General features: G+C 48.7%; 1 protein-coding gene across 1 annotated transcript in view; it reads right to left on the bottom strand.

Annotated features, from left to right (window-relative positions):
• Window positions 1-6,832: 6,832 nt before the first annotated feature.
• Window positions 6,833-17,371, bottom strand: part of Iqgap3 (IQ motif containing GTPase activating protein 3) — a 42,091-nt gene continuing 31,552 nt past the window's right edge. The window contains exons 29-38 of the mRNA XM_034501495.2: window positions 17,079-17,311; window positions 16,642-16,774; window positions 16,422-16,524; window positions 15,793-15,919; window positions 14,913-15,000; window positions 13,908-14,120; window positions 13,069-13,235; window positions 12,747-12,848; window positions 12,131-12,239; window positions 6,833-10,657 (exon numbers count right to left, since the gene is read on the bottom strand). Of these exons, the coding sequence (XP_034357386.1) occupies window positions 10,544-10,657; window positions 12,131-12,239; window positions 12,747-12,848; window positions 13,069-13,235; window positions 13,908-14,120; window positions 14,913-15,000; window positions 15,793-15,919; window positions 16,422-16,524; window positions 16,642-16,774; window positions 17,079-17,311 (1,389 nt within the window). The 3' untranslated portion in view covers window positions 6,833-10,543. The remainder of the gene's footprint in view (window positions 10,658-12,130; window positions 12,240-12,746; window positions 12,849-13,068; window positions 13,236-13,907; window positions 14,121-14,912; window positions 15,001-15,792; window positions 15,920-16,421; window positions 16,525-16,641; window positions 16,775-17,078; window positions 17,312-17,371) is intronic.

Below are 17,371 nucleotides of genomic sequence, written 5' to 3'. Positions count from 1 at the left end.
CACCCTGTACAGTTCACCATGTCCAATAAGGGAACCTGCACAGGTGGCCATGATGGCAAGTTCTCCCCTCCCCTCTGCCCCTCTCCCACCTCCCCTCCCCTCCCCCTCCCCTCCTCTCCCATACCCTTTCCTCCCTTTTCCTTCTCTCCCCTCCACTCTCCCCCTCCTCTCTTCTCTCCTTCCCTCCTCTTCCCCTCTCCTCTCCTCCCCCCTCTCCTCCCTTTCTCTACCTTCCTCTCTTCTACCTTCTTCCTGTCTATCTCTCTTATCTCCCCCTCCCCTCTCCCTTTTTCCCCACTCTCTTGAGATTTTCTTTCCTTTGTGTGTTTGGTGCTGGGAACAAAACACACAAAATCTTGTGTGTACTAATCAAATGCTTTACCACTGAGATATATCTCTCTAGTGGTTTTGTTTGCTTGTTTGCTTGATTGTGTTTTGAGACAGGGTTTCTCTGTGTAGCCATGGCTATCCTGGAACTTGCTCTGTAGACAAGGCTGGCCTAGTACTCAGAGATCCAGATAAGCCTGCCTCTGCCTACTGAGTGTTGAGATTAAAGACGTGCACCACCCCCGCCTGTCGGGATATTTTGTTTTGTTTTAATTAAATTTTCTCTTTAAAAATTTAGCTAGGTGGTAGTGGCAAGTTTTCTCCTCCCCACTGCTCCTCTCCCTCCTCCCCCTCCCTCCCCTTCCTCTTCTCTCCCCTCCCCTCCCCTCCCCTCCCCTCCCCTCCACTCTCCCCTATCCTCTCCTCCCCTTCCTTCTCTTCTCCCTCCCCTCTCCTCCCCTTCCAGTACTTAGGAAGCAGAAGCAAGTGGAGGCCAGCCTTGTCTACAGAGCAAGTTCCAGGACAGCCAGAGCTACTACATAGAGAGAGCCTATCTCAAAAAAAAAAAAAAAAAAAAAAAAAAAAATGTTGCCGGGCGGTGGTGGTGCACGACTTTAATCCCAGCACTTGGGAAGCAGAGGCAGGCGGATTTCTGAGTTTGAGGCCAGCCTGGTCTACAGATTGAGTTCCAGGACAGCCAGGGCTACACAGAGAAACTCTGTCTCGAAAAACAAAAACAAAAAAAAATGTTTTTAAATTTATGTGTGTTTTGTTCTCATGTATGTCTGTGTACCACACAAGGGTCTGGTACCCAGGAGGCCAGAAGATGGCATCAGCTTCCCTGAGGCTGGAGCTACAAATAGTTGTCAGCTGTCACATGGGTGCTGGGAGTCTAATCTGTGTTCTCTCAACAGCTGAGGCATTTCTCCAGACCCTTGTTTTGAAGACAACATGTCATTCTACGGGCAGATTGGCGTGGGCTTCTGCCCCTGTGTTCCAGCACCCCCTTTTCAGAAGCCCGGCTTACAGGGCTACTCCCCCAGGTCTATCTTCTGTTTTATTTTAACATCTTTAAATTTTTTATGTTTGGGTGTTTTTTCTACATATATTTATGTGTATCACGTGCTCATGCGGTGCCCAGGGAAGCCAGAGGAGGAGCCTCTGGAACTGGAGTCACAGAGGGGTGTGAGCTGCCATGTGAGTTCTGGGAATCGAATCCTGGTCCTGCAGGAGCAGTTGGTATTCTTAGCTTCTAGCATTCTTAGCGCTCTAGTGTTCTCAAGTCTCTCTGGCTCCTCACTGTTGCTTTTGATGACCTCATTAGCCTGCTTTCTGTTGCCAATAACACAGGGGCGTAGTGACTCAGTCCTGTAAGCCCAACACTGAGGAAGCTGAGTCAGGTTTAAGTTTAAGTGAGTTTAAGGCCAGCTTGAGCTTCATAGTGAGAACTTGTCAAAAACAAACAAACTGATGAGATAATACCACAAGATTATAATTTATAAACAGTATCAGCCCTGCTTATTTTCAACTCGCACAGTTTTTGACATCTTAGCCACACCTCATGATGGTCTTCTTGCTAGGGAAATCTCAGGATGGCACTGTAAGGCCCGACAGGTAGGGAGGAACTCCCTCCCTGCTTTTGGGAATTCACGGCCACCCCAATAACTGCAAAGACACTGAACTTGATGTAACAGCAAAAGGTATATTTCAATCAACGCGTTGAGATCGCACTTCCAGCCTGTCCTACGCAAAGGCAAGCAGTGAAGTACGACCCCCACTTAGGGAAAAGATAGAGTTTTTATAGTAAGAACCGCAACCCAGGGAAACGAGGGGGAAATATCAAACACTATTTAATTTGTCTTGTGGTTCGTTTTGTTCCTGGTATCCAGGATGCATGGGCACACTGAGAACTCTCAACTCAAACTCTCCTGGTATCCAGGGCGCACAAGAACGCTAACTTGAACTCTCAGCTCAAACCCTATTCAATCTATCTTATGGTCAGTTTTTAGTTCCTGGTACCCATAGCACTTGGTCACGCTATCTTGAACTCCCAGCTCGGAACTCTATTCAATCTATCATCTATTTTGTCTTGTGGATAGCTAGTTTCCTAGGATCCAGAACGCAGAACAAGCTGATCTGCACTCTTGACTCCATCTGTGTGTGGAAGGTTTAAAAATTTTTAACCCTTTCAGCACAGAGCATCAAATGTCAATATCAGGGACTTTGCATGGTGTCTCTTGTAAAGTCACTCATGGGCTCCACTCAAGTGTCCCTACCTAACCCTAATCATTTCCCAAAGGCCAACCTCAAATACCATGTTCATATTAAATTCTGCCCTCTTTTCTGTTTTCTTTTGGGGGCCTTGGATTGAACCCAGAGCCTCACATCCCTCCATCTACATTCCCAGTCGAGTTTCCACCCTCTTAATACCACACGGTGGGGATTACATTTGGACATAGAAACCCTTGCAAGATGCAGACCAGATCCAAACCCTAGCAAGGACTTGGTCTCCTGGGCACAGCATTACTAGGTCATACAGTAGCTAAGGCAGTCACAGGGGCTACTAGGTTGTCTCACTTCTAGGGTGGAAGCCAGAGGCACTGCCTCATGTGGAAGGTCTGAGCAGATGAGAGCGGAGATAGACAGTCACTTTGGGAAACAGCCATGGTCTGAGCATGCTCATGAAGGGAAGAGTGAGGAAGGCTGAGAAGGGTTCGTCCCAGGCTGCAGACAGTGGCCCAAGTAAGGAGGGTGGGCCAGGTGGATTTTACTCTACTTTTGTATAAATTACTGAAGGTTTTTTGTGCTGAGAGAGCATGTATACTATCTTATTTGTTTGAAGTGAAACAAAAGAGAAAAACAAGGGAAATTGGGTGTAAGCTTTTATGAGGGAAGGGTTTGAGGGGCTGGGGATGACAGGTAGCTCACATGACAGGTAGCTCGCTTGGAGACTGTATGCTCAGTGAGCAGGAAGACCTGTACACAATCCCCAGCACATCAAAACATAGGAATAAAAGGGTTTGGCCAGGGTGGTGATGGCACACGCCTTTAATCCCAGCACTTGGGAGACAGAGACAGGCGAATCTCTGAGTTTAAAACCAGCTCGGTCTACAGAGTGAGTTCCAGGACAACCAGGGCTACACAGAGAAACCCTGTCTTGAAAAAAACAGAAACTTTTTTCTTAATTAAAAATAAAAATAAATGCCAGGTGTTGGTGATACTTGCCTTTAATTCCGGTACTCAAGAGCCAAAAGCAGGCAGATTTCTGTGAACTTGAGGCTAGCCTGGTCTACATAGTAAGTCCCAGGCCACCCAGGACTAGATAGTGAGACCCTGTCTCAAAAGAATATTTTTTTCTACATCTATTTATCTTGTATGGAGGGCCTGCACATGCTAGGAGGTGCTCACAGGTCACCTTTCAGTTCTTTCCGTCACTATGTGGATTCTGGGGAGGCACCTCAGGTGGTCAGGCCACCCACAGAGCCATCTCACTGGCTCCACAGTAAGACCCTCTCTCCAGAAATATAAAATAAAAGCTATCACAATCAAACCTATTTACACGCCTTCTCTAAATTCATGTGTGTCATGCAGCATTTCTCAAAAACACTGGCCCCAGAAATATTAAACCTTGTTTTAACTTTTATGTCTTTGGAGACAGGGTTTGTCTGTGTAGCCCTGGCTGTCCTGGAACGCATGCTGCAGACCAGGCTGGGGTTAGAGATGTGCTTCACCACTGCCCAGCTTACTTTTATTTTTGAGACTAGGTCTGACTTATTTACCCAAGGCTGGGCCTTGACCTCACCGCATCTCTGAGGGTGACCTTGACCTCCTGACTCTCTTACCTCCACCTCCCCGGCACTGCCAACACAGACAAAAATAACTTATTACATTGTTTGCTTTTCAGGACTTTTCTTACCATCCAGCAGTGTGTGATTCATCAGGCCCCTTCACTGGCAGCCAGGGCAGGGAGCTCTGAGTGACTCTGTGGTGTCTGTGATGACCAAGGCGCATAGGCATCTGCGGCAGCACATTCTGAGCTTCCTGTTACACTCGTTTTAAGAGTTTAATTACTTTACTGTTGAGTGTATGGCTATTCTGCCTCTATGTATGTCTGTGCAATGGGTGCATGCTATTCCCTCAGAGGCTACAAGAGGGCATAGGATACGTGGGACTGGAGTTGTGAGCTGCCCTGTGTCTGCTGGGACTCTCGTCTGAGGCTTCAGTAACTATTCTCTCTCTCTTTCTCTCTCTTTATGAGTACACTATATGAGTACACTGTTGAGTACACTGTCGCTGTCTTCAGAAATACCAGAAGAGGGAATCAGGTTCCATTACAGATGGTTGTGAGCCAACATGTGATTGCTAGGAATTGAACTCAGGACCTCTGGAAGAGCAGTCAGTGTTCTTAACCACCACTGAGCCATCTCTCCAGTCCCTAGTAAGTACTCTTAATTGCTGAACCATGTCTCCAGGACACAATTGTTTTTCTTGATCTTGGCATATTTGCTCTTTTTTTTTTTTTTTTTTTTTTTTTTCTGGCTGAGAGTCCTTGATGACCTCAGTTTTCTACAGCCTGGTGTTTTAGTCAGAATTGTCTGTAGCAGCAGAACCAGGAGGATATATACAAGTATATGCATACCTCAGGATTTATTAAGTGAGTCTTAAAATAGTAATGACAGCCAAATCACATGTTGGACGCTGAATCCTGGGAGGTGCTCACGTTTGAGGCTGGGTGCCTCCCAGCTGGAGTCTCTCACTAGGAGGTGGCCACAGACAGTCACAGCAGTGGCAACAAAGCTAGCTGAGGCCAGCCTGGTCTACATAGTGAGTTCCAAGACAGCCAGGGCCATGCAGAGAAAGCCTGTCTGGGAAAAAAAAGTATTATTAGAAAAATAAATAATTAAAGATAAAAAAAAAGTTTTTGTCCTGGAGGGTGGGTGGCTCCACAGGTAAAAGTTCTTGCTGCCAAGTCTGGGGATATAAGTTCAATTAAAGGCGGTGGTGGCACACGCCTTTAATCCCAGCACTTGGGAGGCAGAGGCAGGCAGATTTCTGAGTTTGAGGCCAGCCTGGTCTACAGAGTGAGTCCAGGACAGCCAGGGCTATACAGAGAAACCCTGTCTCGAAAAACCAAAAAAAAAAAAAAAAAAAAAAAAAAAAAAAGCTCAATTCCTGTGACCTACATGGTGGAGAGAAGTTGTCCTCTGACCTGACAGGAGTCTGTCTCCCTGATCCTTCCCAGCTTAAAAAAAAAGAGTTGGAAGAGGGCTAGACTGGAGAGATGGCTCAGTGGTTAAGAACGCTGGCTGTTTTTGCAGAGGACCCAAACTCTGATACATTTACATACACGTAGGCAAACCTCAAACACTTTAAAAATAAGAAAATGTCCTGGTTAGTTTTTGTCGACTTGGTATAAGCTATAGTCATCCGGGAAGAGGAATTTCAGTTCAGAAAATGTTCCTGCGGCTACTCTTGAGTGCTGGGATTACAAGCTCGTGCCACTATGTCCAGATTTAACGTACAACTTGCAAGTTTTATCAGGAACCAAACAAGGTTGCCCAATCTCTCCCTATTTATTCAATATAGTACTCGAAGGTCTAGCTAGAGCAATTATAAAACAAAAGGAGGTCAAAGGGATACAAATTGGAAAGGAAAAAGTCAAGGTATCATCATGGCAGATGTGATATGATAGTATACATAATCGACCCCCAAAATTCCTACAGCTTATAAACATCTTTAGCAAAGTGGCTGGATATAAAATAAATTCAAACAAATCAGGAGCCTTCTTCTATACAAAGGATAAATGGGCTAGTAAAGAAATTAGGAAAATAACACCCTTTACTATAGTCACAAATAATATAAAACATCTTGGTATAACTTTAATCAAGCAAGTAAAAGATCTGTATGAAAAGAACTTCGCCAGGCAGTGGTGGCGCACGCCTTTAATCCCAGCACTTGGGAGGCAGAGGCAGGTGAATTTCTGAGTTCAAGGCCAGCCTGGTCTACAGAGTGAGTTCCAGGACAGCCAGGACTACACAGAGAAACCCTGTCTCAAAAAACAAAAACAAAACAAAACAAAAAAAACCAAACAACCCCCCCCCCCCAAAAAAGAAACAAGCCAGTAGATTGTGTCCCTCCGCTCTTCCTTAGTCTCTGATTAGTTCCTGTCTCCAGATTCTTGCCTTAAGTCCCATCAGTGATGGACTATAAGCTGTACAATGTGATAAATTCTTTCCTCCCTTGGTTGGCATTTGGCCAAAGTAATAGTAAGAAAACAAAAACAGTAAATTTTTAATTTTTTATTTATTTATTTGATTATTTATTTATTTACTTATTTATTATTTTTCAAGACAAGGTTTCTTTGAATAGCCCTGGCTGTCCTAGAACTAGCTCTGTAGACCAGGCTGGCTTTGAACTTACAGAGATCCACCTGCCTCTGCCTCCCAAGTGCTGGGACTAAAGGAATGTGCCACCACCCAGTCAATCTTTTTTAAACCAAGAAAAATAACAAAAACAAAAGTTTATTGAAATATTATTAGTATGCCATAATATTCAGCCCTTTAAAAAGAACAGTTGAGTGGTTTTCATTATATTTATGAGCCATTATCACTATCCAATTACAGAAAAAAATAGACATATACACACACATTTTCCCTCAGTGTCGAGTCAAATGCAGCACCATGTCAGGTTGGTCCTCTCACTGAACCACTGAGCTACAGTCCTACACAGTCCCCTGAGACAGACACTAAGTAACTTAGGCTGCTCTTCTCTTCTTCCTGCCTCAGTCTCTAGTATTGGTAAGATTGCAGGTTTGCATCACTGTGGCCAACTCAAATTATAAAATATTTTCATCATTCCCTCCACCCTAGGTCCCTTCCTTTCCCAGTGACTTATCATTGACTTCTTTTGGTGTCATGGCTCTGTCTGCCATGGGTGTTTCGGATGGGAGATCTGACACATGGTTGTCCAGGCTGACCTGATTTGTGTGTCATTAAGTTTGTTTCTACTTCAAAACCCTGCCACTTTTGATGGCTACTACCCCACCATGTGGACAGCTCTCCCTGAGTTTATCCAGGTATCAGTTGGTAGAGATTTGGAGCTTTTACAAAGAATGCTGACATGAATACTTATGGAAGACTTTTGTGTGAATATGTGTTTTCAATACTCTTTTTAAAGGTTTGTTTTTATTTAACTTGTTTAAGTGTTTTGCCTGCATGTATTTATGTGCCTAGGGTCTGTGCAGGCCAGAATAGGGTACCAGCTCTCCTGGAACTGGAGTTACCAACGGTTGTGAGCCACCATATGCATGATGGGAACTGAACCCAGGTCCTCTAGAAGAGCAGCTAGTGCATTTAACCCCCGAATCATCTCATTTAAAATATATGTCTTTCTAGACAGGGATTTTTTTTTGTGTGTAGCTCTGGCTGTTGTCCTGGAGCTTGTGCTATAGACCAGGCTAGCCTCAAACGTGAACTTTTGGTTCCTCTGCCTTCAGATGCTGGGGTTACAGGTGTACACTTCCACATCTGGTTTTATGCAGTGCTAGGAATCAAACCCAGAGCGTTGTGCTTGCCAGACGGGCTCCCTACTAGCTGAGCTCTGGCCCTGGTTGTTTTCTTCTAAGAGTTCTATAGTTATGTTTTTTCATTTAGATTCTATGAATCACACTGCTTTTTTTTTTTCCAACACTGGGGAGGCTGATAGGGAGATCACAAGTTCAAGGACAGCTTGTACTATGTAGTGAGACTCTGTCTCAAAAAAATAGCATTTGCGGGCTAGAGAGATGGTTCTCAAAAAAAAAAGGACACAAGTAAAGATTAAAATTAAGAGAACTGGGGGTGGAGGAGCTGGAGATGGCTCAGTGGTTAAGAGCATTGACTGCTCTTCCAGAGGTCCTGAGTTCAATTCCCAGCAACCATATGGTGGCTCATAACCATGAGTAAGGGGTCTGATGCCCTTTCTGGTGTATCTCTATACTCATATACATTACATAATTTTTTTAAACAAAAAATCAGCATTTGCATATGGTGTGTGACAGGGGTTTAGGGCTCAATGCCATTCTTTTTTAAAAGTGTGAATTTTGGGTTTTTCTCAGGACTATCTACTGAAGTCATCCACCTTTCCCTTGCAGGGAGTCAGTCTAAGAACTTGGGCATACTAGACAATTACCAGACCACAGAGCCTCTAAGTTATATATCCTTAGACCCTGGGGCATTGTTTTGTCTGAGATGGGGTCTCATTTACCCAGGCTAGCCTTGACTGTGGAGAGTAGAAGGCTGGTCTTGGATCTACTGCCTCTAATGTTCTGTGCTGAGATGACAGGTGTATGCCATCATGCCTGGATTACAATACCTTTTCTGCTGGCTGGCACTTTGTATTTAAGTTTCTGATACTCCCACCCACAAAGGTTCTGTATGTCAAATTGGGCCTTGGAAGTCAGGCCCAAGTGATTAGCTTGAGCTTATTGGGGACTGTTAGCAAGAGGAGGGGTGCAGCCAGGGAGGGATAAAAGGAGACAGTGATGGAATCCTGTGGTGCCCTTTACAGCTTAGCTATTGTGACATTTCTCTGTGTGGTATGTGTGACTGAGCTCGTGACTGGTGTGTAGTTGTGGGGGTGAGGTGTGTGGTCTTGCAGCAGGACAGAGTCAGAGCTACTTGGCGAGTGTGAGATTTTTAATGTGCCGACAACTGCGCATGCAGAGACTAGGATCCTGGTATATTTCACTGTCACTCAGGGCAAGGCAGCACTTGGAAGTTTTTACTGTGACATGTTAATGGGGAGGAGGCTTTGAGTGAGGTTGAATATGACAACAACACAGATCCTGGATGACAGAATGGAATGGACCAGAGCCCAGGAAAATGTGGGCGCCCAATAGATGCTGCTGAGTTCAAGTGTCAGGCAGGTGTCCATTGTCCCATCCCCCACGGGCCCTGGTAGATTCCTGAAAGCAGAGAAACTTTCTCCATGGAAAGAGGACATAAGGACCTCTGGTTCTTGAGGTATGTCCCGGCTTAAGCACGGGCCAAAGAGGAGCGGTGTACAGTGGGGTGTGTGTGTGTGTGTGTGTGTGGAGTCTGGACTGGTCTCTTCTCAGCCTGAGCCATCAGAGTGGCCGATTAAATGAATCAAAGCTAAGCATGTCTTCCTCCTCTCTGTCCCCTGTGGTGGAAAGAGAAAGAGATGCTACATCCTCTACTTGCACAAATCTGGGCAGACATAGTAGACCTGTGCCCATGGCGGGTAGAAGGCTACTGAGGGATACATCCCCAAGTTCTCAGAAGCTGTACTCAGAGCCTAAGGGCTGTACGATAGGAACAACACAGGGGTTAACATAGGAAATGACATATTATTAATAAAAAATCTAGAGGGCAGTAAGGCAGGAGGATGGAAGATGTGGGGTGGACAGAGAGTGGCCAAGGCCACCCTGCAGATCTATGGGAACCATCTGGAAGTCAGCTCTGAGGCGACAAGATGATAAGACTGCTTTTTTTCCTGCAGTGAGTTAAGAGTTCTTCAGCTGGGGCCTGGGAGCCTCCCTGCTCCAACCGAGACTTGACTGTAAGCTGGGGGGACAATGGACTGTGCAGGAGTTCCAATGGGGGGATGAGGACTCTGAGTTCAGGAAGTGAGAATTAAAACTGTGATTAAGGCCACACAACAATCAGGCTAGAATAAATACCCCAAGGACCCACATAAGAAACACCACAAATGGAGAAAGGAGATTTGAGGTGTGCATTTAGCTGTCATGGACATGTCAATGTTGGGACATGATGAGGGTTAGAGGTTGCTGGGGGCACAGCACAGAGGGACCTGGGCTATAGGGGACAGTGACTCCCATGGCTTATGAACCGGAGTTGGGGCAGAGAGCCTGGCCTCAGCTTTGGAAGGCTGTGGAAAGGAAGGGAGACAGGCGGCTGGGCAGAGCTAGAAGTACTGGCAGACACTGTGATGACCACACGAAAGCAGTAGTGACACAAAACCATGGTCCTTTCCAGGACCCAGTGCAGGTTCCTGGTTCACGGGGATGTGGTAAAAGCCACCCAGCTGGACTAGGACTAGGAAGCATGGCCCACTTCAGCCAAGTAGGACAATTCCTCTAAGGCAGGAGGGCCAAGTATTGTGGCCTGAGCCCTGGTCTGCAGGGAGTAGAGCTGGCTGATGGAGAAGCACAGCAGCTAGTCCGCTGAGAGGCCGCGCAGCACGGCTGCCTCCGTCACTTCCGAAGGAACTTCTTGTTGAGCAGGAAGATGAGGAGATTGACGTTGACTTTGGCTTTGTTAAAGAGTTTCATGACAGCCACACCCTCATACTGCAGCTGCAAGAGGTCCTAGGAGGGAAGAGAGAGGGAGGGGGATTTAAGAGCTTCTGGGAGTGGCCCAGCCAGCCTATGAAACACTAATGTCACACAGCCTTACAGCTGCCAGGAGCACTGGCCATGGGAGCAGGGTGTTCAAAGCCCACTTTGCAAATGAGAAAAACAGGCCCAGTGATTTGAGCAAATGTCAAGCCAAGTGGAGCCAGGACTTGAAACCGGGTTTCTTTTTTTCTTTTTCTTTTTTTTTTTTTCTTTTCTTTCTTTTTTTTTTTTTTTTTGGTTTTTTTCTAGACAGGGTTTCTCTGTGCAGCCCTGGCTGTCCTGGAACTCACTCTGTAGACCAGGCTGGCCTCGAACTCAGAAATCCGCCTGCCTCTGCCTCCCAAGTGCTGGGATTAACTGCCCGGCACCGGGTTTCTTACTCAAGGCAAACAACAGAGAATCTGTACTGAAAATCACAGCTCTGAATCAAGCCCGAAACAGAAAACAGGGCAGGGATATAGTTCAGTTGGCAAAGTGCTTATCAGGGACCTTAGTTGGATCCCTAGAACCCATGTAAAAACAATACTTTAAAAATATGGGCTTGGGTGTGTAGCTCAGCTGGAATAGTACTTGTCCAAACCGTGTGAAGCCCAGGGACCCCACAGATCAGCTGTGGCAGCACACGCCGCCATCTCAGCATTTGGATGGAAGCAAGATAATCATAAATTCAAGGTCATCCTCAGCTAGTGATGGCCATCCTAGGTGTCAGGAGACCTTGTTTCAAATCAAAACAAAATCACTGTTTCCCCAAACATTAGCTAGGAGTGAGGTCAGTTTCCTTAACCTTTCAGCCTCAGAGACTATAGAACAGGTAAACGCTGCAGAGTGGCTAGGAGATTAAACAAGGCAGTGCAGGGAACTGAACCTAAAACCCAGGGGTGTAGTTTGTTTTCCAGTGGCTCCACGCATTCAAAACAAATATTCTACCACTGAACTGTATCCATAGTCCTCCCCCCAGGAGTTATGTATTTATTTTATGCACATGAGTACTCTGTAGCTGTCTTCAGACACACCAGAAGAGGGCATTAGATCCCGTTACAGATGGTTGTGAGCCACCATGTGGTTGCTGGGAATTGAACTCAGGACCTCTGGAAGAGCAGTCAGTATGGTGGGAACACACCTGACTCTGCCTCCCAGTACAGAATTAAAGGTGTGTGCCACCATGTCCAGCTTTATATATACACGTGGTCATGCACACCACAGTACTTGTGGAGAGGGCAGGGGACAACCTACAGGAGTCACTTCTCTCCTTCCACCATGTGGTGGTATCAGGGATCAACACCCAAGTCAAAGGCTTTTTCAGTAAGTGGTGTCATGAGCCGACCCATTACCAGCCCTGGGCCTTGAAGTTTTGATCCTCCTGCCTCAGCCTCCTTGGTGCTTGGATCACAGACCTGCACTCATGGATTTGGTTCGAGCAGGTGTTGTAATTAAGAATCTTACCTGGTAGTGGAGCTGAAACTTCTCCATATCTACACCCAGGAACTTGGCATTGATGGCAAACTTTCCTGCCTCATCTCCAGGAGTGATGTCAAAGATGACGTTTCTGAAGCTGTAAGGGATAAGAGTCAATAATGCAGGGCTCCTATTTTTAGAGCCGCACCCCCACTCCTCTGCTGCTGCTCACTGGGTCAGTACTTTGCCACTGAGAGCCAGGTTTCTCCTTTGCTCCAGTGCCAGGGCCTGCTCTCGCTTCTTAGTTTGACTTCTGCCTGTTTAATCTCTTTTTTACTTGCTTGGCTCTGCCAAGCTGTTCCCGGCTCCCAGCAGCTTCCCTAGCACCCTTACCAGAGTGAGCAGGCCCACGTCCACTGCCCTCCACACTCTTACCAGAGCGAGCAGGCCCACGTCCACTGCCCTCCACATCCTTACCAGAGCGAACAGGCTCACGTCCACTGCCCTCCACTCTGCTTGAAGATGCCCCATCTCCCCACCTCCTCTTTTGCAAGTTCCTTCTTCCTTCCAACCCAGTGTTCCACTCAGAGTTTCATTCATCCCAGCCTTGTCCCTCCCTGAAGACAGGAAGAGTCTGACATTCTGTCCCCCAAAAGACACATACTGAGAGACAGGGAGGTCTTCAATTTCCACCAAGACGCCCTTTTCCAGGAGCTGGGCAGCTGTATAGTGAAGAGACGGCTGCTTCTTCCCCTTCCCAGAACTCCTGTTTAGAAGAAAGCCCCAGAGACAAACTTTCAACACTGGCAGGAAGACACCAGGCTCCAAGGAGCCTCCCTGCTGTGGGAGGTGATACAGGAACCACAGATACCAGAGTACCACACTAGGGTAAATTCCTAGCCAGGGTTGGGAGATGGCAGGGCAAAGGTGGATGAGGAGTGGTGGGGTGAGAACCAAGAGGTTAGGGTTGGGTTTACAGCACCTACCTGGGGTTAGGGGCCAGGTGGTCAAGGCAGGCCTGGATGTACTGGTTGTAGTAGTCACCCTGTTCCTCATAGAAGATGGTTTTTGCGTCTAGACCCTGCAGTGTGGCCCGGAGTCTCAGCATCTCTGCCTTCCGCCGCTGCCGGTGCCTGCGCTGGTTGCAGATGTCCTGCAGGTGGGGATGAGGAAGCCGGTCAGCACCCTTCATATATCCTAGAACACCTCACAAGACTTACTGTGAGAACGTTTAAGAGAATTAGGAAGAGGCCCTGGGGCAGGAGTGGCTTGGGGTAGAATGTCTGCCTAGCATGAGTTCCATTCCCAGCGCTGGGACATGGCCACCTGGAAAACTGTTTACCTAGGAGACAATCCAAGCAGACTGCATACTAACCACCCAGGCATGAACTCAGAGCCTCTCTCCAGGTTACCATGTCCCAGGGAAAGAGAGCTGGGGGGAAATCTGTCTGCTTAGTCTTAGGATCTTTCCTTTGAGAAGAACCCTGGAAGGGGCTAGGGCTGGAGAGATGGCTCAGGGGTTAAGAGCACTGACTACTCTTCCAGAGGTCCTGAGTTCAATTCCCAGCAACCACATGGTGGCTCATAACCATCTGTGATGAGATCTGGTACCCTCTTCTGGCATACAGGCATACATGCAGTACAAAACACAGTATACATAATAAATAAAATCTTTAAAAAAAAAAAAAAAGAACCCTGGGCTTTCCTCAAGTTGTTAGCAGTTGGGGGCAGTTTGGGATGGCACCCACTGGAGAGGAGTCTGCTTTTGGAATGCCAGCACAGTGGCTTTGCAACAGCCACATGTAGCCCTGGCTTGGGTTATCACCTTGGCCAACTCGTCTACAAGTCCCTGGTAGCAGTCACCAGTCTTGACCAGCCCCAGGCCCTGTAGCCGACGCAGGTTCCGGAGGACACGTTGCTGCTTCTCTGCCAGTGACAGGAGAGTATGTGCCATCAGTGAGTGGTGTTGTCGAAGTGGCTCTGGTTTCTGGGTGTCACAGGCTTGGCGCCGGCACATCAACCGATGATGGGCCTCTTCCTGGGAGGGCGGCAGAGATGCTGAGGGGGTCCTAGGCCCTACCATCCTACTTCAAAACAGGATAAAGCCCAGAGATTGGGAGTCCTATGCACATTTCTACCTTCCCAGCCTAGATCCTGGGGCGTGGGGGTGGGGATGGTGGTGGGGGCAGTGACATAGAAGAGCCTTATTGATAACAGGTGGCCCAGAGGATTGGTACAGACCAAGGGGACACTGGCTGCTAACAGCTTCCCAACCCAACGTGGTGCTCTGTGGCCACAGAAGTGTAGGTGGAGCCGGCCTGCCATTACCATCTTTACTCAGGGAACTAACTCCTGGCTTTGCCCCTACTCCAACCCCAACAGCGAGTTCACCCATCATCCTTTCTTGCCCCCAAACCCTCCAGCAGTCTCCATTTCCAGAGCAATTAATTCCCTTATGTGGTCCTCAGAACAGACTGCCCCTCAGCACTATCCAAACTCCTGCACAGTGTAGTGACCAGGGGCAGAGAGAGGGGGTAGGGAGAGAGGGGAAGGGAGAGAGGGGGAGGGAGGGAGAGAGGGAGAGGGAGAGGGAGAGGGAGAGGGAGAGGGAGAGGGAGAGGGAGAGGGAGAGGGAGAGAGAGAGAGAGAGAGAGAGAAGAGAGAGAGCGCGCGCCAGAGCGAGCGAGCTGCTTAGGCTGCTCCTTCAGCTTGTGACCTCTGACATCAAGTTCAGAGGCTTGGTCCTCTATGTGTCCACCGGCCTCTGTGGCAGACTAAGGGTGAGGTGGAGTCAAAGACTTAGCTGTTATGGACTGTCCTGGCTACTTACATGCTCCCTGGGAGCCGAGGAGGTCAGGATCTCTTCCAGGGAATCCCCAGGGTGGAACTGGATGAGGTCAGCCAGCATCTGTTTGGTGCTGCAGGGAAGGGCAGGGTGAGGACCAGGAAAGGTCTAGACAGGGTAGGCCAAAGAGCCAAGAATAAGTGGATCCTGCCCCAGGTCTGGACTGTTAGGGATGTTCAGGATGAAAAGAGAGAGGGCCCAGGGGAGGTGCTGTCCTGAGAATACTCCCCCCAAACTGGCCTCCTCTGATCCTTTAGCCAAGGATTCACTTCCTCCTGACAGCCAACCCCATGTCCGAGCCCTCCCTCTGGGAAGCTCTCTGCTTGTGTCTCCAACTCTTGTTGACAGCCTGTGAATGCGCAGAGGGTGCGGATGACCAGCCCAGTCCCCTGTGCTCCATCCTGACTGAGAAGTGTGAACTGAGTTCTTGGCCTGGGTTGTAAGTGTCTGTCTGTGCCAGCCTGACACGGTCTCAGTTCCACGCCCCAAACTCACGTAAAAATGGAAGTCATTCAAAAGAACTGAGTGCACAAAGCTGTCCCGACCTCCATACATGTGCCCTGACATGCGCTCCCCTAATCATGCATGCACATACACAGGAGGTCCCATCTCCAAAAGGAAATAAGCCAAAGCACAATCTGCCAGTGCCCGCTGGCTGCTCCAGGCTCCCTGTGCCTTCAGCTGTGACTCCAAGGAAAGGCTGAGCGGCTGCTATTCTGAGCAAGGAGAACCTGAGCTAGGCTTCAGGGAGAACCTTTTGAAGACCGGAGTGGGGGAGGGGCGGCAACAAGGACGCATGATAGCCTTCTCTGAGTGGGGCCACTGTATAGGCAGCAGGGTTACTTGGGAGAGCTGCCACACTCACCTCAGAAGCAGGCTTTGGTTGTTGTTGTGATCAGCATCTGTCTCCAGCCCTTCGAACTTGTTGGTGAGTGTCAGGGACACTTCGAGCCTGCTCAGATCCACATGCCCATCTGTGGCTATGTTGTCCCCTGTGATGGGGTGAGGGATGAATGGGACAGGCACACAAAGATGGGGTCACAGTAGAGGTGTTCTTCTGTATACCTTTGAGGAAGCCCTCCCACACCCTTCCAGGGGACCATACCATGCCCTCAGCCTTGACACCCATGGGCCTGAGTTCCTATCACTGGGCCTCCGATCTCAATCTGGATGCCAGCTGGGCCTTGCAGTTTAGAGGTGTTGGTCGCATCCCACTGACACTTCTGACACCATCCCTCCACTGCGTGCCAAACCCCTCCCATTCCAGAGTGCCAGCGCTAGACACCTAGACCAGACCGAGTGGATTTCCCCTCCCATCTCTTCTGTGTGATTGTGTGGCCATAGCTTGACCTCTTTTACCATCAACACCTGTGCACTGGCCCTGAGGCTATGAGTCTGTGTACATCGGTCATACGAAACAATAGAGGGGTATTAACAAGCTGCCCGCCACTGACAATCACTCCTGAAGGCTCCAGAAGCCAAAAAGGCACACACCAATGAGGTCTGCGATGGTGGGTGGCTCCCCAAGGTCCTCTAGGAGCTGGTGCAGTGGGTCTTGGTGACCTGGGGCCAGCTGGTCTTGGTGTTCCAGCAAGAGCTGTGGACAGTAGAAGGAAAGAGGTGCAGGGCTGAGCCAGGCTTGGTTTTGGGAGGAGGGGGAGAGTCAGGATTCTGTGTGGACTCCCAGCTTAGCCCTCTAGTGCTGACCCCTTACCCTGTGTGTGTTGATCAGCTCCCCTACAGTGATGTATACCATGGGTTTAGCCACAGCTACCATGTCTGAGTATTCATCTATGGCGAAACGTTCCTCTGGCTCTGGTACCCGGCAGGCTCTGCAGATGAACTTCCTGTCCCAGAGAGAGGGCATGCCAGAGTGAACTGGGCCAATACGCTCACCACTTGGATGGCCACCATCCATGTCAGGTCAGTTCTGATGCTAGTCTTGGCCCCTGCCCTGCTGGTCTGCTCTCAGTGTGCCACCCAAGTTAGCTCACTGGAGCTCTTCTCTGTCCCCTGGGAGGCTTACTGCTGCCCCCTAAGACCTCTCATATACCCCGTGCCTCTGGCCTTTTCTTCAGACTCTAGAGAGTAGAGGGGGGAGTGAACCATGGGAAATGGAGAGAGGTCCAGGGAGGAAAAGGGTGACAAGACCTGAACTTGAGATGTAAGTCCTCCAGGTAGCCATTCAGGACTCGAAGGTGCCGGCTCTCCCCGGAGAAGATCTTGCCAGCAGCTGCATGCTGTAGGAGCTGAGCCACGGCTCCTAGTGCATGGCGCTGTGGGGCGGCCAGGGTGCTGCCTGCTGCCATGGCTACAATGTCAAAGGCATCAGGAGCTACCACAGCTGGGTTCAGGAAGCGGTAATACAGGAGGTTCCCAACCACCTGAGTGCAGAGGAGAAATTCCAGAAAGGTCCGGAAGCTACCTTGACAGCCACAGGTCCA

Source organism: Arvicanthis niloticus, chromosome 4 (assembly GCF_011762505.2).
Source record: "Arvicanthis niloticus isolate mArvNil1 chromosome 4, mArvNil1.pat.X, whole genome shotgun sequence".
NCBI lineage: Eukaryota > Metazoa > Chordata > Mammalia > Rodentia > Muridae > Arvicanthis > Arvicanthis niloticus.
The sequence above is the reverse complement of the archived record's forward strand: the minus strand, read 5'-3'. Positions and strand labels throughout refer to the sequence as shown.